Genomic DNA, 15636 nt, shown 5'->3' on the forward strand with positions numbered 1-15636 from the left:
GGCTGGAAGCACCCATTCACTGGAGAGATAAAATATCAATGGCACTTTTGGGACAAAGTGATCCAATGGTCTCAGCACAACCCTGTCTGGGAAGAACATGGAATAAGTTTTGGCTGCCCCCATTTCTTGGAGTTCTGACACCCTTCCCCCTGAAGTTATGGCTATTAGGAAAGCCATTTTTAAGGGGATATCCCATAATGAACAATCTTCTGTCAGAGCACATGGAGGGTTTGCTAGAAAATTGAGGACTACTGCCAGGTCCCATTGAGGGAACCTATTTCTCTTGGGAGGGTGTAGTCTAAGTACCGCTCTCATGAAGTGCTCCACCAGCAGGTTTGCTGCCCATTTCTTTTGGGTAAAAGCCAAAATGGTTGAAATTTGCACTTTAAGAGAACATAGGCTGAGCCCCAAATCCAATCCGGATTGCAGGAAAGACAGGATTTGAGATACATTTTGGCCACTAGGGTCAAACTGATGTTCAGCTGCAAAGCTTGTGAACCTATTCCATATTCTGGAGTAGATGGCATTGGTTGACCAATTTCTGGAACTCTGTAAAGTTCTAATAACCTCTGGAGAACATCCTAACTTTTGTAAACCCTGCCTTTAAATCTCCATGCTGCTAAGGCCATTCGTGATGGTTGCGGATGTAGGATATCTCCTTGTGACAGGAGATGAGGAGTCACTGGAGTCACAGAGTGATCTGTGGGCACACACTGACATCTACTGCCAGATAGAACCATGGTCTGCGAGGCCAGTAAGGTAATACTGGGATGACTGTCAAATTCTCTGTCAACAATCTTCTTAGGAATTTCAGGATTAAAGAAATTGGAGGGAAGGCATAGGCCAGCTGCGCAAACCCAAGGATGGGTCAAGGCATCCGTCCCCTCCACTAATGAATCACGGCAGCGTGAGAGGAACCAGCTCACCTTGCAGTTGGTTGATGAGGCAAAAAGATCCAGTTGCAGACACCCCCACTCGTGGATGATCTGTTTGAGCACTTTGGGTTGAAGGGACCATTTGTTGGTATCCTTGAATTGTCTGGATAGGCGATCCACTTCCAAGTTCTGACAGCCTGGAAGATATATGGCCCTCAAATTTGGGAGATATTCTTGTGCCAATGTCATGATTGATTCCATCTCTCTCAAGAGGGATTGGCTGTGCATCTTGCCTTGTCGCTGTATGTATGACACTGCTGTCATGTTGTCCAGATGGAGCAGGACTGGGCGACCCTGTATGTGAGGCAGCAAGGTGGCTAACTCCATGAATGCTGCTCGAAATTTCAGAATATTGGAAACTAGGCCCTGAGTGGGATATTCCCCTCTGCCCTGGATATTGAGTTTTTCACAGATGACGTCCTACCCTGCTGTGCTGGCATCTGTGGTAACAACGATCCATTGCTGTGGCCCTAATGGACAATGCTGTTTAGCGTTTCTTGTTTCATCGACCACAAGAGACTCTGGCGCTGGTGATCCTGATCGGTTGGGCTAGACAACCTCCTCCACTGCATCAGGAAGCCTTGTTGGAAAACTCTGAGTTTCCAGTGAGCCCAGGGGATCATTGGGATACATGAAACCATCACCCCGAGAAGACTCTCTTGATGAGATAAAATTCTCAGCGGACTTTGTAGGTTAGGCAGCTATAGAAATCATTTGATGGTCCTCCAGAGCCATGCTCAGCTCAGTCACAACTAAAAGAGCGTTGTAGCTAAAACCCTGTGCGGCTGACCCATCCTCAAAGCAAAATTGCTGTAAACTGCCTTTTGATGGGAAGGCGCAAGTCATTTTTTATTTTCTACAATGCCTTCTTTTTGGCACCCTTTTATACATTTTTTGGGGTTGGGAGAGGGTTGTCATTAAAACATTTTCATGCAAGGTTCACTCTGAAACAAACTCACCACAGTACAGCTGCCTTATAACCTCAATAAGTAGGCACCATCCCTCTGACTCGCCTTCAGCTACTGTTCACATGTTAGTGAGTTTAGCCCTGATCTCCTACTGTTACAGAACAGTCTTTAGGAAAGCTGGCAGAGGGATTGGCCAGAATTGTTTGACACACAGGGGAGGTGTTGGCAACCATTGGTTTCACCATAACGTGTAACTGTGAATGCTTGTACTGTATATACTGACAAACTGTGGGGCTTGCCAGGCAGTAGCTGTTAATGGAAGGGTTAGAAACTCGAATCATAGACTGGCACTGCCATTCCCAAAACAAAGACTGGATATCTATTGAAAATGCTTTGTCTTACCTCCCTCTCAGATTCTTACCACAGATTCAAAAATCTCTATATCCACTGTCTAAAAAAAGACATCCCTTCATAGGTACAACATTATAAAATTTTCATCTAACTGCACACATTCATGACTTCATGACACATTCATGACTTAGCTTCAATCCCTGGCCCTCTTACCAGGGTTGCAGATAACCCAGAATTCAGTCCTGGTTTACAATATAAAGGGATCCCCACTACTACTGATGGTTCTCCACTATTAGTCTCACACTGTATGCAGGCAGGAGTAATTAAATCCAAGGAAAGCTTACAAAACTTATGCAGAGAGCAGACACTCCCTCGGTGGACATATCTACAGCTTTAATGAGAAATAAAAATCTATATAAAAAACCGCGCTAATCAGCACCAGGAGAGGCTTAAGCCAAATCAAAATAAAAAGCTCTGTATGAATCTAAAGTACCTGCATGTAAAAACACTACATAGGCTGCTGCCCCCCGGACGAAAGGAAACCCCTTAGAAGGGTTCCTTTTAAAAGTGAAATTATAAGAATATTATCGGGTTAATTGGCGCTACCTAGAAAACAGGTCTCCATTACAAAAAGGGTCTTATGGAGAATCAATGAATGGGGAGCCAGGGTACGGTCTTTGCAAAAAGCACAGTATTCCCTCTCACCCTACTTATAATGACACTGTATACTGCCAACCCCAGAATCACATAAAGAGCTAAGGACACCAAGAAAAGCCCCAGCTCCGCCCAAAGAAAGATTTGAATCAAACACTAAATGTAATAAATCTGTAGGCCATCATAGAAAAAAGGGGTCCCAAAACATTAATTACTAATGACGGGAATTACCAATCAGACTCATTAAAATAATACTACAAAACAGTAGAAAATCAGGAACTAATGATGTTAGAACAGGCTAGGATCCTTCCCTAAAGAATATCTATTCAAACACACATTCTCAAGTATGTTAAAAATACAGGCCAAAAGATCATATGTGCCAAACTACATATGCAACCTGATGAAATTAAAAGTCAAATCGCCTGAGATGCGACAAATTACATTCAGTGGCAGGCCTATTAGCAACAATGAAGAACCCTTTATCAGTATAAGTGAAAAAAGATATATATGTATATTTAAAGTACCGTGCGCTAATGAGCAAACTGGGGCCACATAAGTGTACCCACCAGTGTGTAGTGCCGAAAGGTGACAGGCCTATTAGCAAACAGTAATGAAAAACCCTTTAACAGTATAAAGTGAAAAAGATATATATATATATATTTAAAATGCCGTGCACTAATGAACAAACTGGGGCCACATAGGTGTACCCACCAGTGTGTAATGCCGAAAAGAATATATATATGTGTATATAACCTCAAACAGTATTAATATTAAATCTGTGTATAGTGAAAACCAAAAGGAAATTGAATATGTAAACAAATAACTGAAAATGTGAGCTTTTCACACCCCAGAACCCAAATGGTTAAAAAATATATGTGTGTGTATGTGTTAGTGCATACAAAAAATGAAAATGCAATAATGCAAAAATTTTTTTGGCGATAAAGGCTAAAAAACACATGTGCGAAGTGCAATATCACCTAAAATGGAAATAGTGAAATAGATGAAAAAAATGAAAAAATAAAAATAAAAATAAAAATAAAAATAAAAATAAAAATAAAAAATAAAATCTGAGGATGAGTAACAAAAACTATATATAAAACATAAGCAAAATGGCAAATATATATATGTGAAAAATAAGTCCCAAAAAAAAATGAAAGTTCAATGGTATTAGTCCAAGGGATCCTAGAAAAATCCTTATAGTGACTTTTGTGCTTCCTATTCAGTCTTCACTGTGACTTCTGTGCTCCCCCACCAGGAATCCTACTCACCAGAAGTAGATACCCCTACAGGGGTTAAGAGCCTTAAGAATCAATCTCCAGATATCCCGTTCTTGGTTTAGTGATAGATGCCCGAGCCTGTGTCAGCTTGGATTCCTCAAGTCCTCATGGGGAAAAAAATGGAAGCCTCCATAGTGTAATCCGTAAAAAAGGTTTATTGGCACAATAAAAAATATGTATATAAGAGGCAAAAACAGCAAAAAATCAAAAATAAACAACCAAAAAAATATAAAAAATATACAAAATACCCACAATTCTCATAAAGTGGGCTATTGTATAGAACCACAGTTGATCAGGGGATTAAAATGAGAAACTCCCCCAAAAAATTCCAGATTAACCCCAGAAACTACCATGGGCCATATGTAATAGCATTAAGAACACAAGCGGAAAATGGAAACACTTGTTCATATACCAGGACAAACCTCCCTATAGAGGTGGTAGATCACGGCTGTGTTCCCCCTAGGATAGGGCCCTTTCCGTAGTGTTCAAAAGCGCAAACAAATCCTTCCTTCGGGGGCCGTGTGATAGATACGCGGTTTGCGTTCCACCTGCGTACCAGAACAACAACGGCAACCCGGAAGTGACGTAACGGCGTGGTTCCGTCGGACGCGTTTCGTCATAGACGTCTTCAGCGGCGGTACCACGCTACCACGTCGCATACGTTATATAGAAAAAGATTTTTTATTTAGGTGATCTGATTGGCCATTACTCTCAGTGCGAGGTTCATTCATACACCAACGGGGATGACCTAATGTATAAGCGGGCGGGCATCAGCCGACGCAAAAGTTAGTCAGCTACTACGAAAGAACACTTTATACCCTTGGGATCGAACAGGCTCAATACATAGTCCCGCTACGCTCGAGTAGAACGTTCGCTCCTACGTTTTTGGAGGAATATTAGAGACTATTCGGTACACTCCAAAATACATATAAAAAGATAAGGATAAAAATATATATAATAAAATTAAAATATTTTTGACCGACTCATATATGGTAATGAGTAAAAAAATTTTTTTTGTATCAAGATCAAGTCTAATTTCACATATTAGAATCCCACTCAGGACTGTCAGCTCAAAGGGTGATCTATCCCAAGGGAGAATACAGCCCCAATGTAGTAATACCTTGAATTGTGTACTCTAACGACCATAGAGAAAAAATTTTTTTTTTTTTTTTTTTTTAAAAATAGGTAATATAATTAAGTAAATTACTGACCATTAAAAAATAATAATAACAACAGAAAAAGGGGGATTACAGTTTTCCAAGAATATTTCAGAAGGAAAGCTTATATTCATCCAAATAGAGTTAACTCATTGTGTAATGAAGATGTTTGTGCATCTTACACAAAAATCTACTAGAAAAAATTAATTTTACCTTGCGACTAGGGGGGATTTTCTAAAAAATGTTGATTATTTGAAAAAGTAAACCAAAAGCAACACAAGTGATTAACAGAAAAGAGAAATATATGCGGTACATTATAGATCAGCTCATTAGGCAATAATCCTCACTATCTACGGGTTGGTCAGTATTAACGTCATATTGTAAAAAACACTGCTAAATTCTACACAGTGGACATTTTCTTCACATCGTGCAAAAACTCCATCAAAAACTTGCTATAAGTGTGCAAGAAATTGTTATCTATATGCAGATTGGTATTTCCTCTCCCTCCTGTGGACTTTAAATTGCAGATGAAACAAAATAAAAATAGTGGTAATAATACTAAAAATCTAGCGTTTAATACCCAAAAGATATATAATTTATAAAATACGAAAAACCCGGGGTTTGAAATCCAGAGATATAATCAGCAAAGCTTATCTCTGTAAGGTTATGCATTAGGAAGTGCATGTGAAGATACACATGGGTATACCTATATAGATGTGCATGGGAAAAAAACCTCATATGCAACACACAGGGGACAGAAGAAGAAATGCCCCAGAGATATAGATACCAGAACCTTATTATAGAGGAAACAAAGTAAACAAAATGCGTGTGTTCTAGAACATGATAATCCAAAAAACTCCATACCTACACCCCCAAAAATCATAATGTCAGGGTTTACAGGTTAAAGAATAGTAGTAAAGAATATATAAACTGGTTAAAGGGCGTGACTAGCGCTAATGTGGGAACCCCCTTACAAAAAAGAAACCAGAGCAAATTAAGGGTTGGCTATGAAACAATTGAGGTCTATGTCTAGGTTGAGGCCCCGTGGCACCAAAGAACCCAACCTATATATCCACGCGGTTTCATTCTGCGAAATGAGGGTGGTTTTATTCCCTCCCCTCCAATTGCCTTTCACGCAATCTATGCCATAGAATATTAAACCAGACGGATCTCTTTTATGGAATTCATCAAAGTGACGGGAAAGGTTATGATTTGGAAACCCTTTCTTAATATTATTAATATGTTCCCTAATCCTGATGAAAAGGGGGCGTGTGGTCCTGCCCACATACTGCAAATTACAAGGGCATTCTATAACATATGTTACATGTGTGCTCCGGCAAGTAATTAATTCTTTTATTTTATACTCCTTAAAATCTGTCTTCGCTTTAAAAGTTTCTTTCCTTCTTGGCTGTTTCTTGCTAACTTTACATGGAAGACATCTCTGGCATCTATAAAAACCTTTCAGATCATTCGATATTTTTATTTGTCTTGGTGGGTCAATAGCATTATGTACTAAGAAGGAGCGTAAAGTCGGGGCCCTTTTGTATACAAACAAGGGCTTTTTGGGAAGAACCTTAGATAATACTTTGTCTTCTTGAAGTATAGGCCAGTATTTTTTAATAATTTTTTCTACATCTCGATATTGGGTATTAAACCCAGTAATAAATGCTAGTTCCCTCTTTACCTCTTTCTTTTTTTGTTTCTCTAGTAATGAATTCCTCTCTAGACATCCAATGTTGTTCTTTAGTTGTAATAGAGGTTCCGACTTGTATCCTTTTTCCTGGAATCTTTCTATAATCAAGTCTGCTTGGTGATAGTAATCTTCCTTAGAGTGGCAATTTCTTCTTAATCTCAACAGCTGACCCTTCTACAGCTTTGCAGCTTTTTGAGCAAACACAAATTCAAACAACTCTTCTCCAAGACACCCACACAATTAGAAACCATATGTTTGAATTCTACATTGACAAAGAAAACAACATCATTAGCATAGTCCTGGCTACAAACACATGTGAGCAAACACAGTCTTAATTTTCAAGCTAAATGGGAAAAAGCCCTACACAGAAGCTTCACAGATTCCCAATGGGAAAAAAACTTGTATTCTAGCTCACAAATGTTCAATTAGCACCAGACTCCAAGAAACCTCCAATAAGATTTTCACTTAATGGTACGCCACACCAGGCAAGCTACCGTTGTGCTACCCCCAAACCTCAAACTCCTGCTGGAGATGCAAAAATTACATTGGATCTATGCTACACATTTGGTGGCAATGTCCTTTGATCTCTGAGTTTTGGAAAAGGGTATACGACTTGACAAAGAAGATTACAGGGACAGATATTGATCTTGACTCAGCTTTCTGCCATCTAAATATTTCTACAAATCCTATACAGCGCTACAAAACTCACGGACTAGATATCTGTTGAATGCAGCAAAAATCCTAATCCCCAGAGCGTGGAAAACGACACACACCCCTTCTCTTAATGAATGGTTACCCGAGATTAATAATGTTCATGTTGTGGAATAAACTATGGCCATTACATATGACTGTCTAGACCATCATCATAAAATCTGGAATACATGGGTTTCATATAGATTTTCTGATGAATATAACCATATTATGGAAGTGTGAAAGAAAATCCTCCGCTCCCACCAATCTAGTCATACATTCCCATACAAACATTATTAATATATGATTTGTTTTGCTATAGAACTCCTATATAATCTTTCCCCATCTGGTAACTCAGATTTCCTTTCTTGATATATTATATTACTAAGTTAATTTCTACTCATGATCACTTATTAATGTTTAAAAACTATCACTTATTGTATAATTTGATACGTTCTTTATTATACATATGCATTGTATAACTTGTATACTTTAAAAAAACTTTACAATAAGAATTATCATCTGTAGTGTATATTTGGTGAATGTTGTATGAATTGCTTTATACATATGTCCCACTATCTGTTCATGCATACAGGTACAACCTACAATAGAAGTTAATTAGATCCAGTAATATGCATAGGAAATTTCTAATAAAATAAGCCTTGGCCTATCTAGTGCTAATGAGCTGGCCTGTCAGAATAGATCAATTGGCAGATAAAAAGGAAATTTGTGCAGACTTTGCTGTCCAGAAACTTGTGAATATTTGAAGGATTACTCTCTTTACCTGCATGTATTTAACTGATCTTAGCATCATAAAGTCAGTACATACCTCTCCTGCTCTGTGTTGATAGAAGTCTCTGGCTTCAGACTCAGTCATCATTTTCTCTTCATCAGCCAAAATCTCAAACCCAGCCTCCTGTATCTGAGATAAACACAATAATTTTATACCATGTTTTATTCACATTTCCAACGTACTCACCAAAAAGCTTTAAAAAGATCATTAACATTAATAGATATATATTTCTTACCTTCATTATTATTTCATCTGCCTTTCCATGAGCGACAGCGTCAGGTTTAATAATAGCCACTGTGTAAGACTTCCCTGATGGAACTTCAACAGTATAATAAAATGTAAGATGAAAATGATGAACTTATAAAACAAGAATATATTGCATAATTTTTGTATGATAAATGCAATGGGCTTACTGAGATTTGTATTACCAAAAGATTTAGGCTTAGAGTTGAATCAGTTGACTACTCTCCTATGTACCTATCTGACAGTGCTTACCTACTGAGGGCGGGTTTAATGTATTTTACTTTACTTTAGGCCACCAATAGACCAAGGAGGAAAACCTAAAAGCGTGCAGGCAGCATGATCAGCCAGTGGGACCATGAATAAGAAAGTTATGTTTGAAAAAACTACTCTCATGTAAATAGTAAGAGGAGGAATAAGGATTGGAATAGCCAGGCAGCAAAATCAAGCTTGATGGTGGGTTGCTCAAAACATCAAATTGTTGCCAGCGAAAAAACTGTTGGAAAGGGTGACAATCATCTCAGTTCTGTAGTTCATTTTGAGTGGGAAACCCCTTAATATGTGGAAAATGTAATTGCTCACTTATGTTTTACTTACACAGTTCATCATCCTCAGCCTGCGTTGGGATAGGCGAGGTCTCCTCTTCTTCCTCTAGAAGTGCCTCATCTTTCACCTTAGAAAACATTAAAGTGATTCCCTAATACATTGTAATGAGTCTTACACATGAAATCTGCGCTAAACAAGCAGTAAGCTATTAATGCTTTTTTTAATAGGCTGCAAACATGGGAGTATTTGCCTATGCAGCGTAAATACATATACTTCTGGTGACTCAGGTGTCCTAGAGCTGCATATAGCTGCTGGCTACAGACATGAATGGAAGAATAATCAGAAAAAATAAACCAGTACACTCGTTTAAAGTGGATATAAACCCTCACATACACCCAGTGAAGTGAACAGCCTCAGATGATACACAGAGATTAAACAAATCTCCCTACATAAGTTTTACACGTATACCTGCTGTCTTCAGCTTTATATATTCTTTAGAAAGTTCAGATCCTGTTAAGAGATTTTCTCCTTGTTCAGCATACCCTCTCTCCACATAGGTGGAGATTTTCACTGCTGTTAGTGGAATAGCTCAGGTCTGTGCTAATCTATTTATAGCATCCTCCATAAAACAAAACTCTAGCTGATTTTATCTCAGTAGAAGGAGAACTTGTCAGAAGTTATCAGACTGATAACAGAAGAACGGAGCAGGAGAAAGCTACAGGACACAGTACTTTGAAGAGCGAAAAGAGAACACTGCAGGTATATGTGCCCAGCTCAAATTTTATGAATCAGGTTTACATCCACTTTAAGTGATGAAACCTCAAAAGTAAAAACAGCAAATGCATATAAATAAATTTCTACATGTACAAATAAAACAATTTGTAAAAAAAAAAATCTTTCATAACAGTTCATAAAAACTAGTCCCACTAACAAAAAAAATGCAATTTGGTGGTGAATGTCCCGGTGACTTATCAGTGTTCAGATCGACAGACAGCGTAAAAAAGTTCTCATAAGGGTACCATCTCTATAGACTCACACCTCTTACCAGAGGTATATGATCTCTGATTATAGAGATCTCACTACAAAGATTTCCAATAGGCTCAGCAGATAGAAAGAAATTCCTCCAGATCCAATCTCAATAAGATTGTCATCCAAGGATATCAGCTGACTCATAGTATCTCTCATGCATATGCGGAAAGAGGAAGAAACTTCATAGTGTAACAGGCTAAAACAAAATGTATATTTAAAGCATATATTTCACTTACTGTATTCAGCAAATACAGAAACAGCAAGCATGGCAGCGGTCATCGCCAGTCAGCTCATGTGCGATGACGTCACAGATGAGCCTCCACCCAGGGTGAAGGCGGCTGTGCTTGCTGCTTCTGCATTCGCCAATTTTGTATAGCGAGTGAGATCTCTATAATCTGAGATTATATACTTCTGGTAAGAGGCGTGAGTCTATGTGGGGGTGGCACCCTTATGAGCACTTTTTCATGCTGCGTGTGCCGATCTGAACATTGATAAGTCGCCGGGACTATTAATAGGCTATTAATGGGCTACTTCCCATTAATAAATCAACCCCAATGTGTCATTGTGTGTGTGGTTTCTCATCCTTGAGCCATCTTCAGGTTTAATTTATTAAAAGAAGTTTTACTTTGTAAAAAAAAAAAAAAAACACACAGGTATGAAACCCACTTTGCATGGAAAACAGTTTGTTTTGGTACTGGTAGCATCCCATATTGGACTGATTGGACAAAAAATATTTGGTTCTAATAAGGTAAGTCTGCTTATTCATGTGTTATGAGAAGTATTAGGGGTTAGGTTATACTGTATGTTAGATTTGTAGGTTTAGGGGTTATTCTTAGGATTTAGGGATTAAATGCTGGGATCCGAAGGGTTAAAGTTAAATACTGAGGATTCAGATAAGAAATAGTGTTTTGTCAAAGTTAGGTAAAGGGTTAGGGGAAGATGACGAACAATGTACCATATTTTCCAAGTGGTGAAGGACATTTCTCAAAGAGAACATTTGTTTTATTTAGAACTCTAGGGTGGTGATGGAACTGAAGATCTTTTTTAACTTTCTTTTAGGTAAACAGACAGTGGAAATAAGGACAGTGGTATTAGTGCTCATGTAGCTCCATGGTAACGGAGATATTAGGACTAACAAAAACTATATTTAAATTGATACGGGGAAGATGCTAGGGTATAATGTCTGGAACTTTGCCATACATCTACACAACTGTATATATTTAAAAAAAAAGTTTCTTACCACTTTGCGATCTAGGCCTTGGTTCAAAACTTTCTTCTCTGCTTCAAGTTGGTCTATAATAGTTTTCTGTAGTAATGGAGCATTGGCTCCTCTCACTACGGCAACAAGTTCCCCTCCCTTGCAAGAAAATAGCAGTCATAAATCAGACAACTATAAATAGTATAGAAAATCAAAGACTTTTTTTTCAATGATAATGATTAGAGTACAAAAATAAAATGATCTTATATATTTGAGACTTTTTTCTTTGAGTAGGCACTCTTAGTTCTGGAAAACATTGCTGTATGTGGGGACAATCCATGGCAATCACTGCCTGCTAGAGTTCTAGAGTTCTAGATTTGGATAAAAATTCATCTTACAAGACCCCAAAAATACAAAGTAAAGTAGTAAAATAAGAAAGTACAGCGCCTTGGTGAAAAATCTGAACAGGCACGCAGCCATATCTTAAACATCCGTTTCTAATGATGCCAAACTCTTTATAAGATGTATATGTCTGTTTACATAAGTCACAGAAACCTACTAAAGACTTACACATCAAATAAAAGTAAAGAAAGTATTATGAAGTAAAAATAAATGTCACTTTATTCTGTGTAGTTATAGTTTCCGGACTCAAAATCAACTATTAAACAAAAAAAGAACAGTTTGTATGGGTCTCAAGATGTAATAACTCATGGCCAGCTGCACCTTTATTTTTCCTGTACTCATATCTAGTCCAGATATTTAATAATATATTTATTATTTTCAAGGATGTTGATAGAGTTATATAATGAGCTGCTTAACAAAAAGCCATATTATTGAATCTAAACTGGTAATTGTTATAATTAGCTCTCAATTAATAAGTAGTTAGGTGTTTTTTTTTTCTTCCATTGGTCCTAAATATAACTCACAGCAAAGAAAAGAAAAGTGGGTTCGCATTTGCCTCTGTATTTCTCGAGTGCATCAATACTATCAGCTTCCGCCTGCAACAGAAAATATAAGGTTAGTAACCATCAAACAAGGCAAAATCTGTATAAACACGTTTGTGAAAGCACCACTGACTAAATCCCTATTCACACCCATGCGTCACACATGATACTTGGCATCCCATTGTTTTTATTTTTCAATATTTTTATTGAAGTATCAATGTTATTTAAGGCACAGTAGATAAACAGTTATAAAAACAGAAGTGAAAATCTAACACCCTCAGAGAGTGCCTTTCTTTGAAGTGATCATGAACATAGGACCATTGAATAAGAGACAGAGCAATCTCAACATAAAATGTGTTTGGTGGGAGTGCCCATTAACATAACCGTATAACATAAAGAAAAAAAATAAAAACTTAAGTAGTTCACTATAGAATCAAGTAGAATCAAGATATACATCTCGGATCAACTAAGGACCGGTTGCAGGTTGTCCCATCAAGCTACTTTAACTTATAACATTAGAAGAGACTTTCACAGGGAGAAAGAAATATGTTGTAAGGAATAGAGGAAAAAGGGAGGGGGGGGGGGGGTAAGGAAATGGGGAAGGGTGGGGAGGGGGAGGGAAAAGAGATCAAAGAAAGGGAACCCCTGTGTACATTTCTATTAAGGTCATGTCGGCCTAGGGATATATGTTCTGTGAAAGCATCTTGTAGTTAGCAACAATAACCAAGTTAGCAAAAATCTAAACAATAAAAGGGGAAAAAAAAAGGAAATAGATCAAGAAAAGGGAAAAGGGAGAGAGAAAAGGAGGAAAGAAGAAAGAGAGGAAGGCAGAGGGTCAGCCAGAAGTGTTTTATGGTGTAGATAAATAATTTATCCATGGATCGCATGTTGCATTGAATTGCTTAGTAGAATTGCGAAGGATACAGGTAAGTCTATCATTAACCATGATCCAGTTAAGTTTATTCTTCAGGTGGTCAAAGGGAACCAACGACTGCTTCCAATATTTAGTGATAGTTATTCTAGCTGCCAAAAATATACATGTAATTAGTTTAGTCGATTTTTTGGGGACCTCATCAGAAAACTTTTGAAAAAGCGATGGTTCTGGGGATCTACGTACTACGTGACCACCGTCACAGAGTATACTAGATTGAATATATGAATCCAAAATATAGTGACTACAGGGCACTGCCACCAAACATGAAACATTGTACCCATCTGGCCACAATGTCTAAAGCAGGTGGGTGACGCAGACGGGTGCATCTTTGCGACTCTGGTCGGGACCAAATATCAACGTAGAAGTGTTATGTAATTTGCTTCAATTAATGTGGTATTGATAGATATTTTGGATAAAGCATAGGCAATATCTTGCCAATTCGATAATTCCCACGTGGTATTCAAGTCCCGTTCCCACTGAGTCATGTAAGGGAGCTTAGCATTCGGGTCAGTAAGGTTAGTATATATTGTAGATATCCTTCTCCTTAAGAGGCCCTTCGTTTGACAAGATAGTTCAAAATTTGTAAGTATAAGCCCTTGTACACATGGTCAGACATTCCGACAACCAAATCCGTCGGATTTTGTCTGTCGGATTTTGTCCGACGGATCTTGTCCGAAACTATTGCATACACGCGGTCGGACAAAGTTGTCAGAAAATCCGATCTTTCAGAACGTGATGACGTAATTTCGTTACGATGGGACTACGTTCAGGCTAGTAGCCAATAGCTTTGATGTAGGAATTTGATCTGAGCATGCGTGGCACTTTGTCCGATCGGAATTCTCTACACATGATCGGAGTATGTCCGATCGGAGCAGTTTGTCGGAAAATATTTCCGGCAAGTTGGAAAATTTGGTCCGACGGATATTCCGACGGAAACAGTCCGATGCATACCACACACAGTCGGAATATCCGACAAAGCGCACCGATCGGACACATTCCGACAGAATCTCCGACCGTGTGTACAAGGGCTAAGAGGTCCATCGAAGAGGTTAAGTTTAGATCGTACAAAATAAATAATCTGATTATATCTAAATAGTTCGCCGGAGGGCATCTGAAATGTGTCTTTAAAATATTGCAATGAGTGCGGTTGATCTAGATTAAGGTAGTCTACTATCCTAAGAAGCCCTTTGTTGAGACTCCATACGAATAGCATTGGAGTCATTCCGGGAGAGAACTCCGGGTTAAAGAATATGGGACAGACAAAAGTAGACTCTGGACTGCCGCATTCTTCAGAAAAAAACGCCTTTCTTTATTAAAAAGTCACATCAAAAACCCAACAAACACAGCAGACAAAAAAAGCTGACGTTTCGCACTAGCAGTAGTGCTTAATCAAAGGCTATGATTAAGCACTACTGCTAGTGCAAAACGTCAGCTTTTTTTGTCTGCTGTGTTTGTTGGGTTTTTGATGTGACTTTTTAACCACTTTCAGACCGGACCAATTTGCTGGTCAAAGACCAGACCACTTTTTGCGATTCGGCACTGCGTCGCTTTAACTGACAATTGCGCGGTCGTGCGACGTGGCTCCCAAACAAAATTGACGTCCTTTTTTTCCCACAAATAGAGCTTTCTTTTGGTGGTATTTGATCACCCCTGCGGTTTTTATTTTTTGCGCTATAAACAAAAATAGAGCGACAATTTTGAAAAAAACGCATTATTTTTTACTTTTTGTTATAATAAATATCCCCCAAAAATATATAAAAAAACATTTTTTTCCCTCAGTTTAGGCCGATACGTATTCTTCTACATATTTTTGGTAAAAAAAATCACAATAAGCGATTATTGATTGGTTTGCGCAAAAGTTATAGCGTTTACAAAATAGGGATAGTTTTATAGCATTTTTATTAATAATTTTTTATTATTTTTTTTTTACTAGTAATGGCGGCGATCAGCGATTTTTATTGTGACTGCGACATTGTGGGGACCCATCGGACATTTTTGACACATTTTTGGGACCATTGTCATTTATACAGTAATCACTGCTATATAAATGCAGTGATTCCTGTGTAAATGACACTGGCAGTGAAGGGGTTAACCAGTGGGTGGCAGTGTAGGGGTTAAGTGTTCCTAGGGGTGTGTTACTAACTGTGGGGGGGGTTGGGCTTTCATTTAGTGAACACTGATCTCTGCTCCAATCACATGGAGCAGAGATCAGCGTCACTAGTTGCTAGGCAGAATGGAGAAATGTTGTTTACAATGGCACTTCTCCATTTGGCCGCTCCGTGAGACG

General features: G+C 38.3%; 1 protein-coding gene across 1 annotated transcript in view; it reads right to left on the reverse strand.

Moving 5' to 3' along the window:
* Positions 1–15636, reverse strand: part of NME9 (NME/NM23 family member 9) — an 82173-nt gene that overhangs the window by 48583 nt on the left and 17954 nt on the right. The window contains exons 4-8 of the mRNA XM_077448453.1: positions 12398–12469; positions 11514–11630; positions 9296–9371; positions 8694–8776; positions 8495–8587 (exon numbers count right to left, since the gene is read on the reverse strand). Coding sequence (XP_077304579.1) covers positions 8495–8587; positions 8694–8776; positions 9296–9371; positions 11514–11630; positions 12398–12469 — 441 coding nt within the window. The remainder of the gene's footprint in view (positions 1–8494; positions 8588–8693; positions 8777–9295; positions 9372–11513; positions 11631–12397; positions 12470–15636) is intronic.

Source organism: Lithobates pipiens, unplaced genomic scaffold (genome assembly GCF_037356315.1).
Source record: "Lithobates pipiens isolate NorthernLeopardFrog02 unplaced genomic scaffold, aLitPip1_a1.2 Scaffold_22, whole genome shotgun sequence".
In the NCBI taxonomy this organism is placed as follows: Eukaryota; Metazoa; Chordata; class Amphibia; order Anura; family Ranidae; genus Lithobates; species Lithobates pipiens.